Here is a 23564-nt window from a genome sequence, read left to right as displayed (position 1 = left end):
CCAATCACACTGTGGAAACTTGCAAAGCCAGATTGCTACTATTCAGTGGGAAATCATGTTGGAGTTGGAATATCCACTGTGGGGGGGCCATTGTCATGCTAGTGTGAAGGACCATTAATTGCCTCCTGCTATGCAGGATTGTACTCTTGTCAGCGTGCAGGACATAGTGGATGGATTTGCAGCAATGGGGTTCCCAAACTGCAGTGGAGCAATAGGCGGCACGCATTTTGGCACCAACCCACCTTGCCACAGAGTACATCAACAGAAAGGACCATTTTTCTGTGGTTATGCAAGCGTTGGAGGATCACTGAGGATGCTTCATTAACATCAATGTAGACTGTTCACAGAACTTGCATGATGCTCACATCTTTAAGAACATAGGACTGTTCAGAAAGCTTCAAGCAAGGACTGACTTTCCTGACCTGTAAATTACCATTGGTGATGTTGAAATGCCAATAGTGATCCTCTGTGACCCAGCCTATCCTTACATCAACCTAACTTTGTAGTGTAGATCAGGCTAAATTATTCCATTGACCTAGCTACAACCTCTCAAGGGGGCGAATTTACTACCATGACAGACAGGGCCGGTGCAAGGATATTTTGCACCCTAGGTGAAACTTCCACCTTGCGCCCGGCCCTCTCCCCTCCCCCCGGAGCATTGCTTATTATAAACTTTCAAAAATGAATACTGCATAATGATTAAAATGCAAGTTCAACTGTGTTTCTCTTTTCTTTATTCATTTGTTTTCCAGCAATAGTGTAAAAAAAAAAAATTGGGGGGCACCGCTTTTTGGCACCCCCAAATCTTGGCACCCTAGGCGGCTGCCTAGTTCGCCTAGTGGTTACATCAGCCCTGATGACAGAAAAACCCCTTCTGTCGCTATAGCAAGTATCTACGCTACAGTGCTGCAGCTGTGCTGCTGTAACAGTTCTAGTGTAGACATAGGTGATTCAAACTAAGAACACGTCTTTCTTTTTCCTAGCAAAAATGCATCTTTAGGACCTGATCCAAAATCCACTGAAATTAATGGGAGTCATTCCATATATTTCAATGGCCTTAATCAGGCTAGCAAGTCCCAGTCGTGCCAGATTCTGAATAATACCCATATCCTGCACAAGGAAGCTTTTAGGATACTTTCATTAATGTTTAGGTACTTTGAAACAGTCAGATTAAGGCAGTAACGTAAGGGTTATGCACAGTTATAGAATGATAAGTCCTCAAATACTTCAACAGTGCCAAAGATTAACTGCTGTCTGTCATTCTGTACGCTACTTAATAATGTTTATGGGCAGAAGAACTAAAATTGGCATCCTTTTGAATGCAGGAGAGGTTTGATCATGGGAATCTGGAATTCTCACACTTCCGTAGGGAATATCTTAGGATCCTTAATTGCTGGTTACTGGGTATCTACCTGCTGGGGTCTGTCTTTTGTGGTTCCTGGTGTTATAATTGCTTGCCTGGGGATCGTTTGTTTTCTGTTTCTCATTGAACGTAAGTATATATTTCCTTATTTTTATTTTTATTTATTCAAAACTATAGCTGCCCATCCTATGCTGGGAACCCCCATTATACAAAAATTAAAATACACAATGCAAAATACCTATAAAGGGCTGCTGGTACCTAAATAAATATCCACCAGACACTCGGGTCACGTCCTTCCCAGAACCTACATGGAGAAAAAGATAGGCTTTTCAGCATGTTCAGAAGGTCAAGATGTGACATCCTGAGGGGGCAGTTGCAAAGTCCTAGTCTGACCCCCTGCCAGCAGCTCTCTCATTTATAGTTCAAGGGTCTCCACTGATCACAACTCTGGCCTGGGGAGAAAGGCAAGCTCTTGGGTAACTGGTTTTTAACCCATTTAGAACTTTACATGTTAACACCAAGTCCTTGAATTCCACTCTGAAATTTACTGGGAACTAGTACAAATCATGGAGCACAGGTGTAATGTGCTTCTGATCAGGACCTCTACTTAAGCTGGCCATGGCATCCTTCATTAGCTCTTGTTAGAGTGGTCTTAAGGTAGAGCATCATGTGGAGTGATTGCAGCAACATGATCTTAAAGCAGTAAGGTGTGATATATACCCTACCAGAATGTATTTGTCCTACTTCACACCCCAAACCATATCCTCTTGATCTGTATCTTCACTTGACTTCAGTGGGTCTACTTGTGAGGCAAGGGGTCAGACTCCACATATGGATGGGGGAATCAGGGTATTCCTAGTCTGATAACATATGACATCTTCACTTGACTTCATATGCATTGTGTCTGACTGAAAATGACTTAACTGTGCTCTTTGTCTGTTGGCTGAATATTAAAGAAAAGAAACAAATATATCTGTAGGTCAAAATGAATGGGGGTATTTTTTTTTCATTTAGGGCTAGACTATACCGGGAAGTTTTATTGCTTTAATTATGGTTTAAAGCAGCAAGAATAAACGCATGTGCACATGCATACAGCGTGGATGCAATTATATCAGTATAGAAGTGCTTATACAAAAGTAGCGTATGTCGGCTCAGGGAGCAAAATAAACTATACCAATATAAGGCATCTGTATACCAGTATACTGCATCTATGCTAAGGCTTATAATGGTGTAAGTGCATCAGTAAAAAAAAAAATCATACCCCTATCCGGCGTAGTTATACCATTATAACAACTTTTCTAAGTGTAGACCAGGCTTTAATATCCACAGGGTTTTAGAAGAATGATTCCTTATGTTTGATTAACTGGTGTTTTGTTGTATTTCAGACCCTAAAGATTTAAGTTGCGCTCGCAAACCATCCAGTGTAAGTGAACGTTATTGTAATATTCATTGTTATATTTTATGTTACTTTTATTTTTTTTAATGGATAAATAGGACATCATTTGGTAGTTATAGTATGAAACTAGCCTTCTGATATACATTTGAACAATGGGGGGTTGTAATATCTGTCAGGGAAATAAATTAAGCTTGGTGGTAGGGCTCATGATAACGTAGTGTGTTAGTTTTGTAGTGGAATTCGAGTATTATTCATGCAGTTTGCAGTGAGGGGATAAAAATTGGTGTTGGGGGGAGGATTGATTTTTTTATTTTTTTTTTAAACTGGATTTTTTATTTTGTTTAAATTAGCTTAAGGAACAGTGTGAGGGGGAAGATCTCCCCAAGGGGATCCTCATGTGGATGTATTTTCTCTCCTGCCCCCAGATTTCACTGGGGTAAGGAATGATTTGGGTCAATTGGATAATTTGCACATATTTTGGTCACCTCATTTCAGAAAATACTGTACTGTCTATATTTTTTCCAGTTAATTCCTTCGCATTTTTTAAATACAAGCAAATCTCTTACTGTATTGAAGTTACATGACTCATAGATACTTGAGCTGGAAGATATTTTCCTTCAGTATTTTTTTGCTACCTATTGAGAAACATCCTGGTGAATGTTTTCAGTTGCTTCATGCAGTTGCTGAAAAGAAAGATAGATCTCAGAATTTGCCACGAAGCTTTGCTGAGGTAAATGTATTCCATTTACTTCAGTGCGCTGTTACTGGAAAGCATTGTTAAAGAGCTCTGCACAGCGTATTGCTTATCTGTCTTACCAAAAGCTGATACGAAAGAAAAAATGACCTTCAACTATCTCTATCTTGATGCTGTTGAACCAAAAAAAAAAAAAAAGGCAATTGGGGATTTTTCTTGCAGCCACCCCCCAAAAAACAAGAGGCCATTAACTTAATCTTTCATGAACATCAGCAAGATATTGCCCCACACCCAGCCTCATTGTCTGATGCATTGACCTACTGTTTCCATGGAAACCTTGCTCTCGTGGAGCACAAGCATCGCTCCCTCCCACGGATTCTTATTTGCAATCCCATAGGAGGTTTTAAACACATTTTCTCTCCTAGACTTCACTCAGAAATAGCCCCAGAATGCAAAATTTGCCAAGAGTTCAATTCATCCTAGGAAGTCACATGATGTTTGAATGTGGGAATACCTCAAATTTAAAATTTGAAGTCCGAAAAGTACAGAGTGAAGTCAACAGGAGTGGAGGGTAGTGCATTCTCCTGTATTCACCACAGGATTAATTTGCCGAAGTTGAATCAATTAATAGAGTATTGATTACACATCAGGTTGCTGAAGTATAGATAAATAACAACTGAAAGGATACAGCTAAAGTACTAGGATAATAAACAGACGGTGCCCATCACTTGAAACAAAAACCTTGGCCTTGCTAGACTAGCTGTAGAATTTTGCAGGAAGTCATAAAATTCTAGCTGCCATTTTGTTTTCAGTCCTTCTGAGAAGCAAATTCCCATGGGGCATGGGTCCCTTCGAAAATTTCTAAAATGTTCTTTGTAAATATAATTCAAGAGTCTGTTTGATCTAAGCAGAGCAGAGACTATCTCTAATTGCAGATGAAGCAATAAAAACTTTAAAAGTTACCATGAGGAGTAGTTCCTCACAGAGAGTAAATCTAAGGCACCATCTGTGAGTTGGTCTGGTGATTTTTATTTTCATGTCCCCCATAATTTGAAGGGACAAGAAAACAGGGAGCCCAGTTCCCTCCGTACTTTCAAGTGACTAGCAATTTTTGCATAGCTTGTATCTTATAGCTTAATTTTTCCTCCCAAATCAGTGGCAGAGACTGGAACAGAACCTAAAACACCTAACTCTGACTTTCTCCACAGATTTCTCAGGATACACACTGTCACTTGTATCTGGCTTTGCTCGGTTAAAAAAGGAGTTCTATCTGGAAACAGAATCCACTCATGGAGATAATTTCATTTGAAATTAAGGGGTTTTTTAGGGGTGGGGTTTTTTTTTCAACAATCCCAAAATAGAAGGTGCACTTTAAGTGCTTTGGCCATTTTACCTTCGTTTGTGTACTTGTACATCTGAAACTTGGTTTCAAAATATTTCAGTCTGGTGTAAATGCCAGAAGTGGAGTCTTTGTCTAAGCTTTCCACAGTGCTCTACTCTCCACAGAAGCTGTAGTTTAAGCAGTCTGTGCAATCTGCAATAAAAGAATTTGATAAGTGACAGTAGAGGGCAGGTTTAATGGCATTTGTAATAGGGAAAGAAATGTACTGCATATGTGAAGATTTGGTATCTTCTTTTCATTGCTTCTAATCTAATCTCTCATTCACTGCTCTTGCAACATAGCATGTAGACCCAGCTGATCATTACGTATGAACATGTTGCAATTCTTTGTTCCAAGAAATCTTTTAACATGGTTTCCCTTTCTGTAGAAATATCAGTTCTTTTAAAAATTCTTGTGGTAAAGGTTCTCCATATCTGGAAGTCTACATACTTTTCAACTTCTTACTTCTCTCCAGAAGATAAAGTGTAAATATTTAATATGCAGCCTCTCAGTCTAGTCCTCGTCTCCAGGCATTTCCCCTTTGCCAGAGTATATTGCATTTAAAAAGTGAAATGGAAAAAAAATCTTTCACTTTTTCTCTTCTTAACCTTTAGATAAAGATATAGCTGATCTTTCCTCAGATAATAGATTTTCTTTCTGCTAGATCATTGTAATTCACTTCCCAACACGACTCTTCTTTTCAGTAAGACCATTTCTAGTATGTATTTTGCAGAACCCTTGTTCTTGGACTTGGGCCCATCGAGGATGATTACTTCAATCTTAGACTGCACTTTACCTTTTATGGATTATACATAATTTATCCTCATTCCTCCATAAATTTTCTGCACTGGAGGAATGAACAACTAAAGAACAACAAAAATATGCATCCATAAACTTTATCTGGGGCAAATTTTGTCTATATTTCCTTTTAAATTAAAACTTCAGATATGGACAGGGCATGCTTTTCTGACTATATTTTTTTTACATTACATTCAGGATGTACTAAGGCAATTTGTAAAGTTTAGTGCCTCCCTCTGCTCCTCTAATGTTATACCCAACTGAACACAGCCCCATGTTCTCTCTACCTGGTGGTAAATATACATTTAAGGCTTACCCAACCCACACATTTCATGTCTATGGCAAATCTTTTTAGATAAAGTGTTATATGGTGACATTTTTCAAAGAATGCAATTTCAGCGTGCACTGATGTGGAACTGCGCATGCAAATGAGTGCCTATATTTACAGGAAAGCAACTATTTTAGATCTGTTCCAGTTGGGGGCCTGGGGAGCCCACAGAGAATAGATGGAATCAGATCCTTGGGGGAAGGAGAGGCATACCCCAAAGACCACAACTACAACCCTGATGCCCCCTTCCTGGGCTTGGACAGTTAGAATGAATATTTTATAAGAGAATGTGAGAAATCTTTATCTTCAATGGGGAGGAGAGAGATTGTTCCTTTAATAGCAGCCTCTGAAATAAGTGGATTAGTTTAGGAAGTCTAATTGTGATTAAAGTATTGTTACAAAATGTGGATTTTGTGGTGAAAAATGTCAAAGCCATTAAGTAGAAAGAGCGCACAATCTGAATTCCCTGTGCCGCTCCTGTGTACAGCACAATTTGAAATGAGAATATGTAAAAGTGCCTTCTCTTTCACATTTTGCAAGATTCACAGAGCTCCACCTGAATTTAAAATAACTAGAATGTAGTCATCAAACCATAAGTTTTTCCATTTGGCTTGCATCTGAGGTGTGATGAACAATGATCTTTGGTATGTGAAAGTAGGGTCTAACCCTGTTCTAGCATCAGTGACTTCTTTAAGGTAGTGCTCTTTAAAATTGTCTTGCAGAGCTCAAAGTCCTACATGAATGGTACAAATAAATTCAGAGTCCATAAGCCAACCTTAAATCTTAAAGAAACCAACAAACTTCAGGTAAAATGAAATGTCTTAGAAAATCTTACATAGTTTTAACTTAAGCTCAGATAAATCTTTACAATGAAAATGGCTTTACCCAGGAATGTTTCAATCTGCTAAAGATTTTATAGAAAAATATTTCAACTTACTGTAAAACAGTGTTTTAGGGGGAGATTTTTCAAAGACACAAAAGGCAGGTAGGTGACTGACTGCCCCTTTATGTGTACAAAAATCTTCCCCTTAATTTCTTCTGTACTGTAGAGTTCCCTTAGTATTTTTTTGCTTTCAGCTGGAGATTTACTGCTTCTTAAAAATGACCTATGTAACACTTCTGTGCCCTATTGTCCTCACCTACAAAACCAGTTGCAACACTTTCTGGGTACACTTTGAGTTCTTCAGAATGAACATTTAATTTTAAAAGAAGGGAAAGAGTAGTGAGAGCAATTTGAGCAAAAGTCACAGTAGTTATAAGGGGATAAGCATAAACCCAAAGCCTGGATCAAAAACTCCCCAACTTTGGGAGACCTTCAGATCCCAGCATTGAAGTTGTGACCAATCTCTGCAATAATCGCATCCCTGAGTTTCATTGAGGAGAGCAGAGTAATGTGCTGTATACACAACGTACAAATAGCCAAACATAAGTACCTTCACTCTGCATCCCTTGTTTACTAAATATACTGTGTAGGATCTATTACAAGGGAATGTAGTTGATTATTCACTAGTGAGTAGAGGAGAGACCATTTCTCTTTCCCACCCCCCACCCCCTGAGACAACATAGCTGGTTTTGTTTCTTTGGTGTTCTGAAACCCATTAAAGTCTATGTGAGTCTTTCCACTGAGTTCCAAGGACTCTGGACCAAGCCCTTACTGATGAGCAGCTATTTTACTGTCCCTCCTTTCATTCTAAGGCCTGAATTATGCCTGGTAGGCAGAGCCTGTAATGAGGCTTGGTGTGCAGCTGAACCACTCCAAGGAAACAAAATGACTCCTGGAGCTCCCTGGGGAAGAGAAGTAATTTGCTACTCTCTATTAAGGTACCATTAGACCCCATCATATGGCTCACAAGCTCTCCTGGTTTGTGGGGTGGAGAAACAAAGGCATGATTCTGCCTTCTCCACTTTTTGTCTTGTTGCTTGCAGAGGAAACAACTTGATAGCAGTGCCTGCACTCCCCTGAGTGCAGGGACTGTGATTCTGGAGGTCCATTACATGGGCCATTCATGGGAGGCACAGTTTAGCCCTCTGATTTTGTGTGTGTGTGTGAGAGAGAGAGAAATGGTTAGTTATGTGTGTGCATAATATGTAATTTTTTGAGTGGTTGGATTTCAGCATGGAGACTGAACACTCTGGGTTGGGAGGCACCTCTTCCCAACCTCCATGCTGAGAACGTCTATAGAGAAAAGGAATAGAGTTATTCTGTCTCCCCATTGTACATACTTATTTACTGAACTTTGCAGGCCCTTTATTTGCAGAAACAATCCTTCTGAAAATGAGAACTGAGTGCAATCTAACCTAGACAACACAAGACAGGCTAAGTACAGTATTCATGATACTGGATAATGTAAAATCTCATTCCCTTGGCGAAGTACAGCTCTGAACATCACCTGAGGACCATTTTTTAAAGGTTGTCTACAGGTGGTAGATGGTGGTTTGGTTGCTTGTTTGTCATATAGACACTTTTTAAAATAATGAGAGTAGAGAGTAATTAGTCTTCATCTAATTTTTTGTGGGGAGGAAACACAGAAAAACTAGCCCTGGGTAAATACTGCTAAAAATTCTGAGATGATTTATTCTTCAACAAACTGCTTCCACTGTGTTTGCTCCCCCCAGTGGCCAGTGAGTTTACTTGCAGAAATATTCATGAAAACAGAAAGGATTTTAATCTGTTGGAGGTTATTGACAGGAGCAAACTTTACATTTGTAAATGAGTACTGGTATTCACACCAGAAACCTGATTCACACCAGAAACCTGATTGTCCGTTCAGAGAACAGAAATACCTTGTGACCAGAACAAAACAAAAATCTTCATTTCAAAATGTTGATTTGACTCTATTTTTTGTTTTCACATCTTCCTGTGGTAAAAATTGAAAATTGTTTCTCAGGATTGATTATTTCTCCCCCAAAAATTCAGTTTCAATGGCAAATCATATTTTTAGGTAAGAAAACTTTCCACACACCAAACTTCAACCAGTTCTATTTGTCACCTATGTGTTCAATCAAAATTAACCAAGCATTCTGAACTAAGTATATTCACTGTCTACAATGAATTGTTGAGTACAACCTACAGCCCAGATGTTACTTGCCAGTATTATGCTCTGAATAATTTTTAAAATACTGGCAAGAGTCTTGAATCTGATAAGCTGTTTTTGGACAATTCATAAACACAAAGAGCTGAAATTTGAAAATAAACTGTTGGCTGTAATTTGCTCTGCCAGCTCTAATCATAACTCTCAGTAATTGGCACTCTTGTCAGTTTGTGCAGAGAGGCTATAGATTGAATGGATAAGGAAACTTTATTCTTTCACCCTGAGAGGTGTTCCATCTTGATCATGACAGATGGACACTGGCTGAGCAGCATTGGGATACTTGCTGTCAAATCTGTCAGGGTTAATGTGCATTTCTTAGGATTCAAATAAAGCTTCGATTCAAATAAACGTGGTAGTATTAAGCTCTTCATCAAGATTTAATATAAATGTGTGATAGTTAGGAGAAGGATGAGCGTACATTGCAGCTAAAAGAGAAGCACTGCTAGGTCATCTTAAAGTGTGACAGCGCCACAGGGTGCAGGTGAAATAACTGGGTTGCTACAATTACTAAACCTCTCATTTTTACAAGCTGGCAAAATAGTTTCGATGGACCTTGACATCTTTGTATCCAAAAATTCTGCCACCACACATGGAAGTGAGCAGTGAATCTTGGATTTAGATCTGAACTTCCCCAAGATTCAGGGGGAAGTGCGTGAGAGGTTTTGGTTCAATGTAATCTCAGGCTAATTGGCTTACTGCACTTAGGCACAGATTCCAAACCCTATTCATATTGAATAGTACTTTACCCCAACAGCACTGTTGAACAGAGGTGCCAATCAGATACTTCCAAAGGAGGACTATCAAATTATGGTCCCTACCCACCCCCTCCTCCTGAAGGGACCCAGGTTTCCCTCAGCCAGGAGTGTACCCCTCTCTTACCACACAGTGCATGAGCCAGTTTGAGTTCTCAGTGGGCTCCCCTGCACTCTGCTGTACAGGAAGAGGCTCCTGGTGCGCCAGGTCACCACATCATTTCACACTGCCGCTCCCCCAAAATTTCAATGCGTGGTAACCCTATGCTCCAGGTTGCAACACCATTCACTGAAACCTGGCCTGGCCACCCTTCATGTGTACAGAGGGGAAGCCAGGTCAACTTTAGTGGCAATATGACTACACAGCTGGGGTGTTGGTCCAGACCTCTCTGGCAGCAGCTGTATTTGTTTAGTATGAGACAGCTGCTTAAAGGTGGTTGGGCCATGGCCCCCCTGCTCCATGGCCTATGGAACTTTGAGCAAGTGGAAAAAGCATGGGGGGGGGATTTGCTCTCACTTCCCCCCCGCAGCCCCCTGTAATTGGTGCCACTCCTATTGAAGTCAGGTGGAGTAAGGTACTACTCAGTGTAAACATCAGAATCTAGTCCTTCAATGATAATGATTTAATTCATAGGTGTCACTGCATGAATGAGTAAGACTGAAAACTAGAGGTGAGGAACAAAACAAACTCATGAGTCTTTTAAAACTAAGCATATGCTATACTACCTGAACAGTACAAATGATCCCTACTTAAACTGATGAATGTGAAGATACAAGGGACAGAAATTCTGAAAAATCAGCTTAATATTTATATAGAAGCAAGGTAATGTCAGTGATATCTTCAGTATGTTAACCAAGAAGTGTTTTCAACTCCAACTAGTGAGACCACATTTGAATGGTGGATGGGGAGAAGCCATTGAAAAGTAGAAGAAATAAGTCAATTTCCAATCGCTGGGTTCCATTCAGGGCACACTATGATGTGTAGTGGTTTTGCAATTTGAAATCTGCTCACAATACAGACATTGTAGTGCTTTGACTTCAGAAGTAAAACGCATGCAGCCCTAAACAATAATGCTTTTTTTCATTAAAGATTTCAGAGTCGGTGAATCACTTTCTGTAGTACAAAAAGTAAAGTCATAAGACATGTGAATGACTTGGTTGTTGATACGTACATTTTTATGTATTTACTTTTCTTTTGTGGTGGTGGGAAACTGTCTGTAGGATCCAGCAATGCAGTGTTTGCTTCCGGACAGAGAGAACTGCACACTGAACTCTAATTTTGCAGTCAATGGGGAAGGTGGAACTAGAATGTCAGCTATAAGCTTCACAGGCGCTTTGCGAATACCTGTGAGTACATGCATTAGTCTTATCCACTCTACTGTGCTTGGCTTTTGCCCTACAGGATTCTGATTTTTAGACCGTTTAAATGGAGAAGTGGATGAAGTTGGTTTTCCCATCTCAAAACTGGTATTCTATTCAGTCATGTTGAGTTTGACTGGATGTCGGAAATTGGGGGGTATAGGTATAAGACAAAGTGGGTGTCCTATTCAGAAGAAGAGAGGATACAGGAAAAAGGGAGCATTTGGCTCAAATAAGCAAGCTGAATAAATTAATAATCGCATATTAGAATTACAAATGTTCAAAAAACTAGTGAGTGCAAGTTTAAACCTGCTCTTGATGTTTTAAGCGCTATAACTAGCACTCGCACACTTCATAACCCAAGAGATTGATGACATTATTAACATAATGGGACAGTATTTATGAATGTGGGGAGAGAAATAAAGGGGATCAGAGAGGGGAACCTTGAATTATAGGGGATGGAGGGGGAGTAGCTGAAATACCCACAGCCTCTTCTGCAGCGGCAACAGAACTGTCCTTTCATAGCACCTCTCTTATGCTCCTTGAAACCTCAGGTATGGACTTGTCCCAGTTAGAGCTGCTTGGAATTTTGTATCTAAATTATTATTTGGCTTTTTTATGGAAAAATGTAGTTTTCACAAAATTACTGATTTTTTTTTTCTGAATTTTTTCACGATGGAAAATTGGGGGGGGGGGAATTATCTGGGTAGGGTGACCTGAATTGAAATATTTCCATTTATTGAACAGAATCAAAATGTTTTTGAGTCACTTCAATCTTAATCTGCATCCACCTGAGCTACCATGGTACTTCATTGAAGTTGTAATTCAGGTCTTCCTCATTCTACTCTCTGGGTCAGGCTTCTCAGCTAGACTACATCTCCCATGATGCTCTTCAGTTTCCTCTCTGGGTGAACTGCCATAGTGTATCACAGGAGATGCAGTTTTCACTGTGGAATCTGGCTCGTAGAGGAGAATGGGGGCATGAGGCATCCAAACTACAATTTCTTTGAGGCACTAGCAGCTCAGAAAGATGCAGTTCAATGTCAACAGAAACAAAATGTTTCCAAATAGAAATTTTATGAAACTTTTCGTTCTCTGAAAAATGTAGCAATTTTGACTTTTCATCCTGTTTTGAGGCAAAAAAACAAAGTTGAAATATCAGAATTTCCTGCGAGACAAAAGTTCCGATTCTGGCCAGCTTTAGTCCCAGTGGTTCTGCAATACTGTGATATCCTTAGTATAATGAACTCTTCATCCGGTATGAGCAAGCTGAACTTTAGTGCATGTGCTTTTTTTTTTGTCAGATGTGTTTTGGTTTTGCTTTTGGTGAGTGGGTGTGAAGTGGAAGTCTGAAGTAGAGCTGTATGAATTTGGTATATAATACAATATATTCTATATCCCATTACCCCATGTTGTATGTGTATTTGTCCTCATATATTTGGAATAGTTATATTGATGTACATTATGAAATGTTAATAATATTGTACCTATTAAAGGAAAACACTAGATTACCTCAGGGCTTCACTGCATTAATTGGCTGCCTATGTTGTTTAAGTTTTAAAGTGAAAAATGAATTCAACAATGGTTAAAATATAATGGAAACTTCTACCTTGTCTCCTGTCTACATCTTCCATAGAGTCAGTGGACTGCGTTCTACCCTGGTGTAAGCAGGCTATAACACCACAGAAGTCAGTACAGTTGTACCTGCTTACAGTAGGATTTAATTTGGGCCGGTGTCACAAATGGCATCACTTCTTCAGGCAGATGACTTCTATCAATAGTACGTTCATAAATGATAATTGTCATTTTCAAAAGCTCCTAATTTGATTAAATCGGGGGACCCAGATAATCTTCATCCAAGAATATTAAAGGAATTGGCAACTGAAATTGCAAGCCCATTAGCAAGAATTTTTAGTGAATCTGTAAACTCAGGAGTTGTACCGAATGATTGGAGAATTGCTAATATAGTTTCCTATTTTAAGAAAGGGGAAAAAAGTGATCCGGGTAACTACAGGCCAGTTAGTTTGACATCTGTAGTATGCAAGGTCCTAGAAAAAATTTTGAAGGAGAAATTAGTTAAGGACATTGAAGTCAATGGTAAATGGGACAAAATACAACATGGTTTTACAAAAGGTAGATCGTGCCAAACCAACCTGATCTCCTTCTTTGAGAAAGTAACAGATTTTTTAGACAAAGGAAACACAGTGGATCTTATTTACCTAGATTTTCAGTAAGGTGTTTGACACCACATGGGGAATTATTAGTTAAATTGGAAAAGATGGGGATCAATATGAACATCAAAAGGTGGATAAGGAATTGGTTAAAGGGGAGACTTCAACGGGTCCTACTGAAAGGCGAACTGTCAGGCTGGAGGAGGTTACCAGTGGAGTTCATCAGGGATCAGTTTTGGGACCAATCTTATTTAATCTTTTTATTCCTGACCTCGGCACAAAAAGTGGGAGTGTGCTAATAAGTTTGCAGATGATACAAAGCTGGGAGGTATTGCCAATTCAGAGAAGGATCGGGATATTATACAGGAGGATCTGCATGACCTTGTAAACTGGAGTAATAGTAATTTGCAATGAAATTTAATAGTGAGAAGTGTACGATTATGCATTTAGGGATTAATAACAAGAATTTTAGTTATAAGCTGGGGACGCATCAATTAGAATAACGGAAGAGGAGAAGGACCTTGGAGTATTGGTTGATCATAGGATGACTATAAGCTGCCAATGTGATATGGCTGTGAAAAAAAGCTAATGCAGTTTTGGGATGCAACAGGAGAGGTATTTTCAGCAGGGATAAGGAGGTTTTAGTACCATTATACAAGGCACTGGGAGACCTCACCTGGAATACTGTGTGCAGTTCTGGTCTCCCATGTTTAAAAAGGATGAATTCAAACTGGAGCAGGTACAGAGAAGGGCTACTAGGATGATCCGAGGCATGGAAAACTTGTCTTATGAAAGGAGACTTAAGGAGCTTGGCTTGTTTAGCCTAACTAAAGAAGGTTGAGGGGAGATATGATTGCTCTCTATAAATATATCAAAGGGATAAATACAGGAGAGGGAGAGGAATTATTTAAGCTCAGCACCAATGTGGACACAAGAACAAATGGGTATAAACTAGCCACCAGGAAGTTTAGACTTGAAATTAGATGAAGGTTTCTAACCATCAGAGGAATGAAGTTTTGGAATAGCCTTCCAAGGGAAGCAGTGGGGGCAAAGATCTATCTGGCTTTAAGATTCTACTCGATAAATTTATGGAGGAGATGGTGTGATGGGATAATGTGATTTTTGGTAATTAATTGATCTTTAAATATTCAGGGTACATAGGCCTAATCCCCTGAGATGGGATATTAGATGGATGGGATCTGAGGTTACCCAGGAAAGAATTTTCTGTAGTATCTGGCTGGTGAATCTTGCCCATATGCTCAGGGTTTAGCTGATCGCCATATTTGGGGTCGGGAAGGAATTTCCTCCAGGGCAGATTGGCAGAGGCCCTGGAGGTTTTTCGCCTTCCTCTGTAGCATGGGGCACGGGTCACTTGAAGGAGGATTCTCTGCTCCTTGAATTCTTTAAAGCACGATTTGAGGATTTCAGTAGTTCAGACATAGGTAAGGTTTTTCTTAAGAGTGGGTAGGTGAGATTCTGTGGCCAGCGTTGTGCAGGAGGTCAGACTAGATGATCAGAATTGTCCCTTCTGACCTTAGTATCTATGAAAGCACATTTTATGGCTTATATAGGGGAGCATCTTACAACTAAACTTTCAGGCTGCTGGATAAAAGGAAAGGGGCTTTGTTCAAATTCAGGTAATAGCTTTGCTCAAGGAAACACAAATGAAATCCAGCCTGAACTGTTATTGGGCCAGTGTGAATGTAGGAAAGATTTCCTGGCTCTATATGCTACCCTCCTGTACCCTTAGATTCTAACCATAACCTGATCCTGATATGTATCTAAAATATCCTCTTCTGCCTTCTCCTTGAGTCTGATTCTTCCCCCTCCACTTCTCCGTCACTTGCCAGTGGGAAAGAATAACACTTTAAATACAGCAAGGTGTGGGTGGGTGGGCTAGTGGGGGAGGGAGGGTGTTGAGGGGGATGGGAAAGCATGAATGAGTGGGGTAGGGGGACAAATCTCCAGCAATCCATACTCACACCTGCAGGAGAAGCATAACAGCAAGGACTTAAACTGTGTTAAAACCCCAAACTACTGCCAGAAGATGGCAAATGGTGGGGGAAGGGTTGACAGGAACAGGCTTATGTGGCAGTCAAATACACTTCAGCTGTGTTTTTATAATAACTTAACCTTACATAGAATTCTCAGTGAAGGCGATAGGGTAGAAGAATACTGAGACTTGCATGTTAATAAGCACCCACTTTTACTGTGCTGAGTCCTAACTAGGCAGCTCTTTGAGACCATGCACCATATGGGCTGTTTGGATTTTTCAAGAAATAAATACCATTGGTGAAATCCTGGCCCAATTTAAGTTGATGGGGAAAACACCCCAGGTTACAATAGTATGTGCCAGCTCAGTTCTATAAAAGGGAAGAGCATGTAACATGACAGAATCACTGTCGATCACTGAAGTGGTTATAAGCTCTACCTTTCCTTATTAGTATTCCGGTTTTGGTTAGCTCAGTACAGTTATATGGAGAGAGAGAAAGATATACAAGTAGAGTACTGCAATCTTCTTTGATCACAAGCTTCAAGCTTCCAGAACAGGAAGACTCAAGGGAGAAATTCCTGAGACACAAAGGATTAAGATGCCATTTGGAGATTGCATGGTGTGGTTTAACAGAAGCAAAAAAACAACAATAATGCACGTCTAGGTACTAACTTTGTTCTTCTTTTTTCTTTTCTCACCTTAGGGAGTCATAGAATTCTCTCTCTGTTTGTTGTTTGCTAAACTGGTCAGTTACACTTTCCTTTTCTGGCTTCCACTCTATATCACAAACGTAGGTAAGTATCTGTGGGAGGAAAACCAGTATTTAGTTAGTCATGAACTATTATGAGCCTGGTCATGTGAAAATAAACATGACTACTTTTGTTTTCAGCTATGGTTGCCCTAGTAGAGTTGAAAGACTGCCGTTTATTATATGTCAATGATACATACTGAGAATTAAGAGATGGCAACCACAAAAATAAGAGTCTGATTTCTCTCTGAAAATTGCAAGTCTTTCTGATGTCTTTGGCTCTTGAGAACCAGCCAAAAATATTTCATTTAAAAAAAACCTGTAATAATCATGTATTTATAATGGTGCCTTACATCCTGATGGATCCCAAAGAGCTTAATAAGCTGCACCAAGGAATGACTTTATTACTATTTATTATTTATTTTATATGATCATCACTATCTTTATGCTTTGTGCGATACAGAACATAGAAGAAGGCATACTGCCCCGGGAAGTTCATATTCTTTGGGCTATCCTCTGGCTTTTAAATCCACAGCCTCATGACCAGAAGAGACAGGCAGGCAGAATGCCTGTAGGGAAGTGTGTGCCGTAGGGACCTCACTACGTCCTTTGGACAGGGCCCAGTATGCCTCCTAGTAACCAGTACTTCTGTGGTAATAGGTTTGACGAAGGGAGTAGATTAGCTAATAAGTTTGATGTTTAAAACAATAGGATTAGTTTTACTATATGAACATTAGGGGCGTTGGGCATCTAATTCCTTTAGGTGCTTTTGAATATCCCACCCTATGTTGCAGTAGCACTCAGATGCCCTGTGGTGGTAGGCACTGTGCAAACACGTACAAAGACAGACTTCGTTGGATATAGTTTATAATCTAGTTGCAGGGGTGTCCGTCTGCATGCTGGGGTGATCAAGCAGGCATTCTGCATCCCTCTGCTCCTGGGGCATTGCAGCTTTGCACTGTTCCTTACTCCAGGCTGCGTTTAACTAACACAGTATAGCCAATCAGTGATACAGGTCACGTAAGTAAGGGCTTCAGGATTAGGCTCCCTATGTGGCCTTAATTTGTACCAAGCATGTTTCTGAAACAAAGCAGCATTACTTATTGGTACTTATTAATAGTGTGATGCTCTGATTATTTTTAAGACTGCTGCTAATGAACCAGAAAATTCTTGTGTACACACACAAGTTCTACCACTTTAACTCAAGTGGTATGAGCCCCTCTAGTGTGGACACAGTTATATCAGTATACAGGTATTTATACCAGTAAAGCTTATTCCTGTAAATAAGCCATTCTGAGGTAAGGCACCTTTATACCATTATAACTGCACCCACACTAAGTTGTACTTGTTGTAACTAGACGGGTAAAAAAAATCACACCACTAGCTAACGTAATTATTCTGGGGCAAAAGCTGTCTGTGGACCAGGCTTTGCATATAAATCTAAATAAAATGAATACATTTCTTGTAGTTTTGAAGTGAGAGGCTATTCTAATCAGATTTATTCTGCTTTTATTGTCAGAGCATCTTGATGCAAAAAGAGCTGGGGATCTTTCCACATTGTTTGATGTGGGTGGAATCTTTGGTAAGTTTAATACACTATTATTAATCAGACCTAGGTTAGAAAATCTGTAGCACACATAGCTGTTCTGTTTTACTCTTTTAGTAAGAAACTGGGGGTTGGTCTTGCATCCACCAGAAAATGGCAAAATTGGCTCCAGTGGGAGCAGGATGGGGACCGTATAGTCAAATCCTATGTCATGTGACCAGCCTAGTAGCAGGTCTTGGGGAATGAATCCACAGCCCCTTATGTGATCCTGGTGCAAGAAAGATTGGAGGATCCTAGTGTCATAGAAACCTCTGGCCCTGGCCCTTTACCCCTCCCTTCCTCTCTGTCACCACACCTCTACCCCAAAAATGTATCCTGTCCTCACCCTTGCCTAGCAGAACTACACCAATTTTGCAGTTCCTCTGCACCCCCAATATGCCACAGAAGGGGTCTCCATGCCAGTTCAGTGGAGGGCAGTGATTGGGATGAACTGGAGGAGGTTTCACTGGATCCAGAATTATGTAGATCTAATGGCCCCAGTACACTGAGCAAGTGACAGAAAGGGGTTGCAGCCACTGCTCCAACCTGGTCCTGAATTTCACCTGCACTACTCCTCTCCACTCAGGCTCTGTGCAGGAGAAGTGAATTTCACACCATGCAATTGAAAGCAAGCATAGGTAGATTTATCTCCGTGCTAGAGACTATACCAGTGTGGCTGCATGGCTGTAGTTATGGTGGCATAACCCTGTAGTGTAGAGGAACCCTACATGGAAAGAAGGGGTCTTTCCATCACTTTAAGAACACGGCCTCCTGGAAGAACAATAGCTATGATAATACTTAGTCCTGCCATGAGGGCAGGGGACTGAACTAGATGACCTCTCGATGTCCCTTCCAGTCCTGTAATTCTATTATTCTGATTCTATATCAACTGAAGCATTCTTCCATTGACATAATTGTGTCTACACTGGGGTTATGTCCAGCGGCGTATTAACGCCTAGGCCAACAAGGCCTAGGCCTAGGGCAGCAAATTTTGCAGGGGTGGCAAATTTATAATAGCAGCCAGAGGCTGCTTCCCCCGGTGCCGGTTCGGGCCCTCCACCCCAGGCCCTGCCCCAACTCCACCCCTTCCCCACCTCCTTCCTGTCCCTATTGGTCCCCTTCCCCAAATCCCCGCCCCAGCCCCACCTCCTCTCCTGAGCGCACTGCGTTCCCCCCATTCCCGCCTCCTTCGCAAAGCTGTTTCGCGCACAAGCGCTGACAGGGAGGGAGAAGCAGGACCCAGTGGCACGCTCAGGGGCAGAGGTGGAGGCAGAGCAGAGGTGAGCTCGGGGGGGGGTGCAACTATTTCTGGGCCTAGGGGGGTGAAATCATTAATCCGCCACTGGTTATGTCAACATAGCTATGTCAGTCGGATGTGGGCTTGCTCACACTCCTGACCAACATAGCTATGTTGATCTCTTTTAAGTGTAAACCAAGCCTAGTTAGCACCCACAAGAACAGAGATTTTATTCAGCAGTCTAAACACAAATCTCTCTCGGCTGCAAATCCAAGCCACCAACATAACTACTTGTAGAGTTTGATAGGGACCCAGATGCATGGGTGCGATGCATATAACTGGGCATTTTGCTGTGAGGGCTGCCCTTTGAAAAGAGGGAGGGGGACAGTAGACTATGGAAGAGTTGGGAAAATAAAAGTGCACTTGAAAAATTATTGCAAAAGGGCTATAATAATTGGGTCAAATGCAATAGGAATGAGCACTTCAAAAGTATTTTCTGTAATTTGGGGGTTATTTCTCCTGCCGTCCACATGCTTACCAGAATATCGATCCATGGGTCTTTTCTCTCCCTGATGCAGGCTATTTTCTGGGTTTAACGCATTGATGAGAAATGGATTTATTATTATTGTTTCATTTTGTATAGCAGGAGCACCCAGGAGCCGTAGTCATGAATTTAGAACCCCATTGTGCGAGGCACTGGACAAACAAAGAACAAAAAAGAGGCCCCTTTCCTAAAGAGCATACCATTTAGGTATAGGACAAGAGGCAACATGAGGAGACAGGCAGACAGGGCAGCACAAGGAGACAAGATGAAATCTCTACTGCATCCTTGCCAGGGTAGCCAAAGGATGTATCCAGTATTAACTGAAAGCAGACACAAGGTGGCTTCTGGTACACCCTACCAAGTGATTTGTGGCTCAGTAAATGTGGGTGGCATACTTCTGGATCTTTCACTTGAATTTGGATGGGACACAGAGTTTATGATGATGGCTTTTTTCATGGTCAGATTATAACATCCTACATGTTGCCGTTCGGCTTATTCTCCTCCAGAGAAGATGGAAGGCTCAATTCATTGGTTCAACCCCAGAGGCTGGTTTGACGCAGTTGGGTTCCAAAACACCAGCTGGAAAATGCTGACAAGCCACTCAGCTAATGACACAGTGTATCAATACCCTAGATGTCCGCACCAATTACATCATCTTGGGTGTACAGATGACCTCAGAAGGAGCCAATGAGGCAGACTGCAGTGCCCGTTGCGGTTGTCCAGCTCAGTCTAATCATTTGTGGCATAGATGATGATAAAGCTACTAACTCAAACTAGATTTTCAGTCCTATGCTCTGTGTGTATTTATAACAGAAGCATACCTTTAGAACAATTACACTGGATTGCTGTAACTTTGGGAAAATATATGTCCAATTATATTGCATAAAATGCTCATGAAATAACCTGTTTATTCTTTAATGTGTGTCTTTTTCAGGTGGCATTTTGGCAGGCATGATATCAGATAGACTGGAAAAAAGGGCTTCAACCTGTGGAATGATGTTACTGCTAGCAGCACCTGCCGTAAGATCTACTCTCCTTATTTCAGTTGTGCTCTTCTGTGCGACTGGGTGAGGCTCTGTGAGCATTTCCATTAGAGATTCCTGTTCTCAGCAGTCTCTGACCATTCACCCCAGGATGAAAGTGGCTCTGAAAAGTCTCTGCACAAGAGCCAACACAGAGGTTTGGGCTGGTTTTAATAAATTAAATACGCCATTCTTTGGCACGTCATATGTTACAGGACTCTATGAAAAATTATCACATTCAGCTGGCTTTGACAGCACTCCTTTTACTCAGTTATTCAATTCTGAATTAGAATTGGGCAAGTGATTTGTCTTTTTGATTTCAAACAACCCCCAAATAATCAAAATTGCTGAGCTGTTAATGTTAGGAGTCTGGCTGCCACATTTTTATAGTGTATTTCTACAATGCATACACTCATCTTGCCAGAATCAGCAGAACTCTGTGCTATGCTTAATTTGAAAGTCTGACGGGTTAAAAAATTATGGTCATATTAATTAGCTATCTCTATGAGACCCTGTGAGACAAGCAGCCGCATGGGGAAATTGACCGTGATTTTCATGTCTGGGGACTCCAGTACCAAAAATAACAAACAACTTTTCATCACACAGACAACTAGTATTTTTCATGTTGTGACATTAAGGTGATTTTTTGTGTGTATGAAAACCTACAATTCTGTGAAGTGCAGGGGCCTTAACTTCCTCTCACTCAGCGTCAGTGGGAATTTATGCTGGTAAAAGCGTGAAATCAGAATCAAACCTTATTTTTCTGTGTTTTACTACTTAAATGTTTACCCATTCATATCCATTACAGCTATACATGTTCTCTGCAATCAGTAAAATGGGCCTAGAAGCTACCATAGGTGAGAACTTCAATTACATTCTGCCTGCTTTTAACTGGACTTAGTTTTCTTTTACTTTTGTTCCATTCACACTGATTTTTTGGGGGGAAAAGTCTAGAAACTAATTGTCTGCTTTTCAGAGGTGTTGAACACCTGTGGCTTCCATTGAAGTCAGTTGGATTTCTGCTTAGTCTCTTTAGAAGCCATGAACCACCCTGAGGAAAAGAGACAGGGACAGCATTTCAGTAGCACAGTTATTTCATTTCAGGCCATAGGAAAAATAATTGCATTAGAGTTGGGTCGAAACATGGAAAAACTCTTTCACAAAAAACTTGGAAAACTCAAAGCCCTTTTTATTTCAGGGGTTTCAAAAAGAAATGATATTTTTCCTCCATTCAAATGTTTCATAAAAAAAAAATTTGAAAAACTTTTTGGTTTAAATGTTTAATTTTTGCTTTTTGAATTTCTCTTCTCCCCCCATCCCCATTTTTATCCATTTCACTGCTGGTAAAGGAGGGGGGGAACCGAGAGCCCTCCCCCTCCCCCCAAAAGTCAGACAGTCGAGCACACAAAACTAAGACATTTTCACCAAAAAAATTTCAATTTTGAAAAAAGACTTTTTGAAGGGGTGGGGGGGAACACCTTTGTTTGACCAGCTCTGAATTGCATCTAGACAGATTGTACCACAAGAGGGGCAGTCTGACAGAATGGGCTGAGGGAAAGGAGGTCTCTGCAAGGGGAACCACACAGATAGTTTCTCCCCAGCCATTCTGTTGGAGGGGGATGTTTTCTAGGGCCTGCCCCCAAAGCTGAAGGAGCCTCAAATGCATGTGCAGCATGGAAGCCTGTATTTGCCTCCCTTCCTCCACTCCCCCGCTTCCCATCAAACTCCTTGGCAGTGCAGCTGAACTGGAGTCACGCTCCCAGGACCTTCCATTGCCTTGCTGCCCCTGCGATTCCCCCTGCACACACGCCCTTAAATGAGGGTTCCATTCCACTTAAGGACTTCTGCTAGAAAGCTAATACCTCATCCAATCTATGTCACTACTTCCAGAGACTCTCTGTGGGACTGGAAGGAGGATGATACCCTAGGAAGGGGAGGATTGTGTCCCTTCCACTCAGGAGGATGCGAATTATGCACAGAGTGGCTGGAAGTGTGATCTGGGCCATTGTTTGACTCTACAGAAAGGCAGATTAAAAGTAGGAGTAGAGTTCATTGCTCTCAGCCTCAAACACTGATGAATCTGGAGAGCCCTTGTCAGGGGAGGGAGATAAGGAAATCCAAAGATGACAAAATACTCTTGAATTAATAGGAACAGTTTGATCTCCTTTGGAAGCTGAAAGGAACATAATTACCTTAAAAATCACACTTCTCTCTGCAAACGTTGTACCTATTATTGTTAGAAGTAACCACTGTAGCATCTTAGAAAAAAAAACATTTTTTTAAAAGTCTTGTCCAGTTTTAGCTTATACATTTGTATGTTATACAGCAACTTTCACCATTTTCCCTGTTTGCTCGAGTCTTTCAAACACCAGCAGGGAGAGAAAAAGACTAGGGGGAAACAGGAATATATGTATAAAACCACAAACATTATCCTGGGAGCTCAGTGGCCAATTTTTTTTAAATGAACAATATCTTTGTGAGTTTGCATTTTTAGGGGTCAGGAAAATATTCCTCAAGTGGATTGGGGAAGCATGCTGATAGGTGGTCAAATATTTCTGTAAGGAAGCTCAAATAGAGGCATGTAATTGTAAGGAGAATGCACCTCTGAGCTGACCCAGTGCCTCAAAATGTACACTGTCGGATAACTCTGTTTATGGTGTTAGGAGTCCTACTCTCTGGCTTATTGCAGACTAGAATCATTGTTAAAAGGGTAAATCTCTGGGTGCCATAAGCATGATTGAATTGAGATGGGACAGAGGGAATTTAATCAAGAAAAACTGATAGAACAGCATGCATCAACGAAAATGCTCTTGCCTCCCTGAGGCTGTGATAAGGGGCTTTTCTTTTTGCGTGGTCAGGAAATGAGTGGGGGTGAGGAGTGAGAACCATGAATAACCAGTGAATAACACTGGTTTTTGTACATGGAACTGGGAATGCTTGATTCCCTCTTCCAAGTATCAGAAATGATTAAAGATTCTCTTATAAACTTAAAGGGATGCAATTTTGACCTTTTGTTTGGATAAACTCAGTTTATTTGTGGCCTCTTACCAAATACAAAAGGAGAGGAGTTAAAATGTGAAAGCAGTGCTGGTGGTGAGGTT

The 23564-nt window shown here is 40.8% G+C and overlaps 1 protein-coding gene across 6 annotated transcripts in view; it reads left to right on the top strand.

Moving 5' to 3' along the window:
* The window catches only part of SLC37A1 (solute carrier family 37 member 1), a 55519-nt gene that overhangs the window by 19070 nt on the left and 12885 nt on the right, over positions 1-23564 (top strand). For 4 of the 6 annotated variants that reach the window (XR_006278431.1, XM_038419883.1, XM_038419865.2 and 1 more), the window contains 8 exons: positions 1326-1492; positions 2749-2786; positions 6683-6766; positions 11026-11151; positions 16031-16121; positions 17595-17657; positions 20376-20461; positions 21272-21320. Coding sequence is in view for 5 of the 6 variants with exons in the window: in XM_038419883.1 (XP_038275811.1) it covers positions 1326-1492; positions 2749-2786; positions 6683-6766; positions 11026-11151; positions 16031-16121; positions 17595-17657; positions 20376-20461; positions 21272-21320 (704 nt within the window). In the remaining variant the exon portion in view is untranslated. The remainder of the gene's footprint in view (positions 1-1325; positions 1493-2748; positions 2787-6682; positions 6767-11025; positions 11152-16030; positions 16122-17594; positions 17658-20375; positions 20462-21271; positions 21321-23564) is intronic. The other 2 variants (XM_038419906.1, XM_038419874.2) reach the window with 1 other exon arrangement.

This window comes from Dermochelys coriacea, chromosome 1, assembly GCF_009764565.3.
Source record: "Dermochelys coriacea isolate rDerCor1 chromosome 1, rDerCor1.pri.v4, whole genome shotgun sequence".
In the NCBI taxonomy this organism is placed as follows: Eukaryota; Metazoa; Chordata; order Testudines; family Dermochelyidae; genus Dermochelys; species Dermochelys coriacea.
The sequence above is the reverse complement of the archived record's forward strand: the minus strand, read 5'-3'. Positions and strand labels throughout refer to the sequence as shown.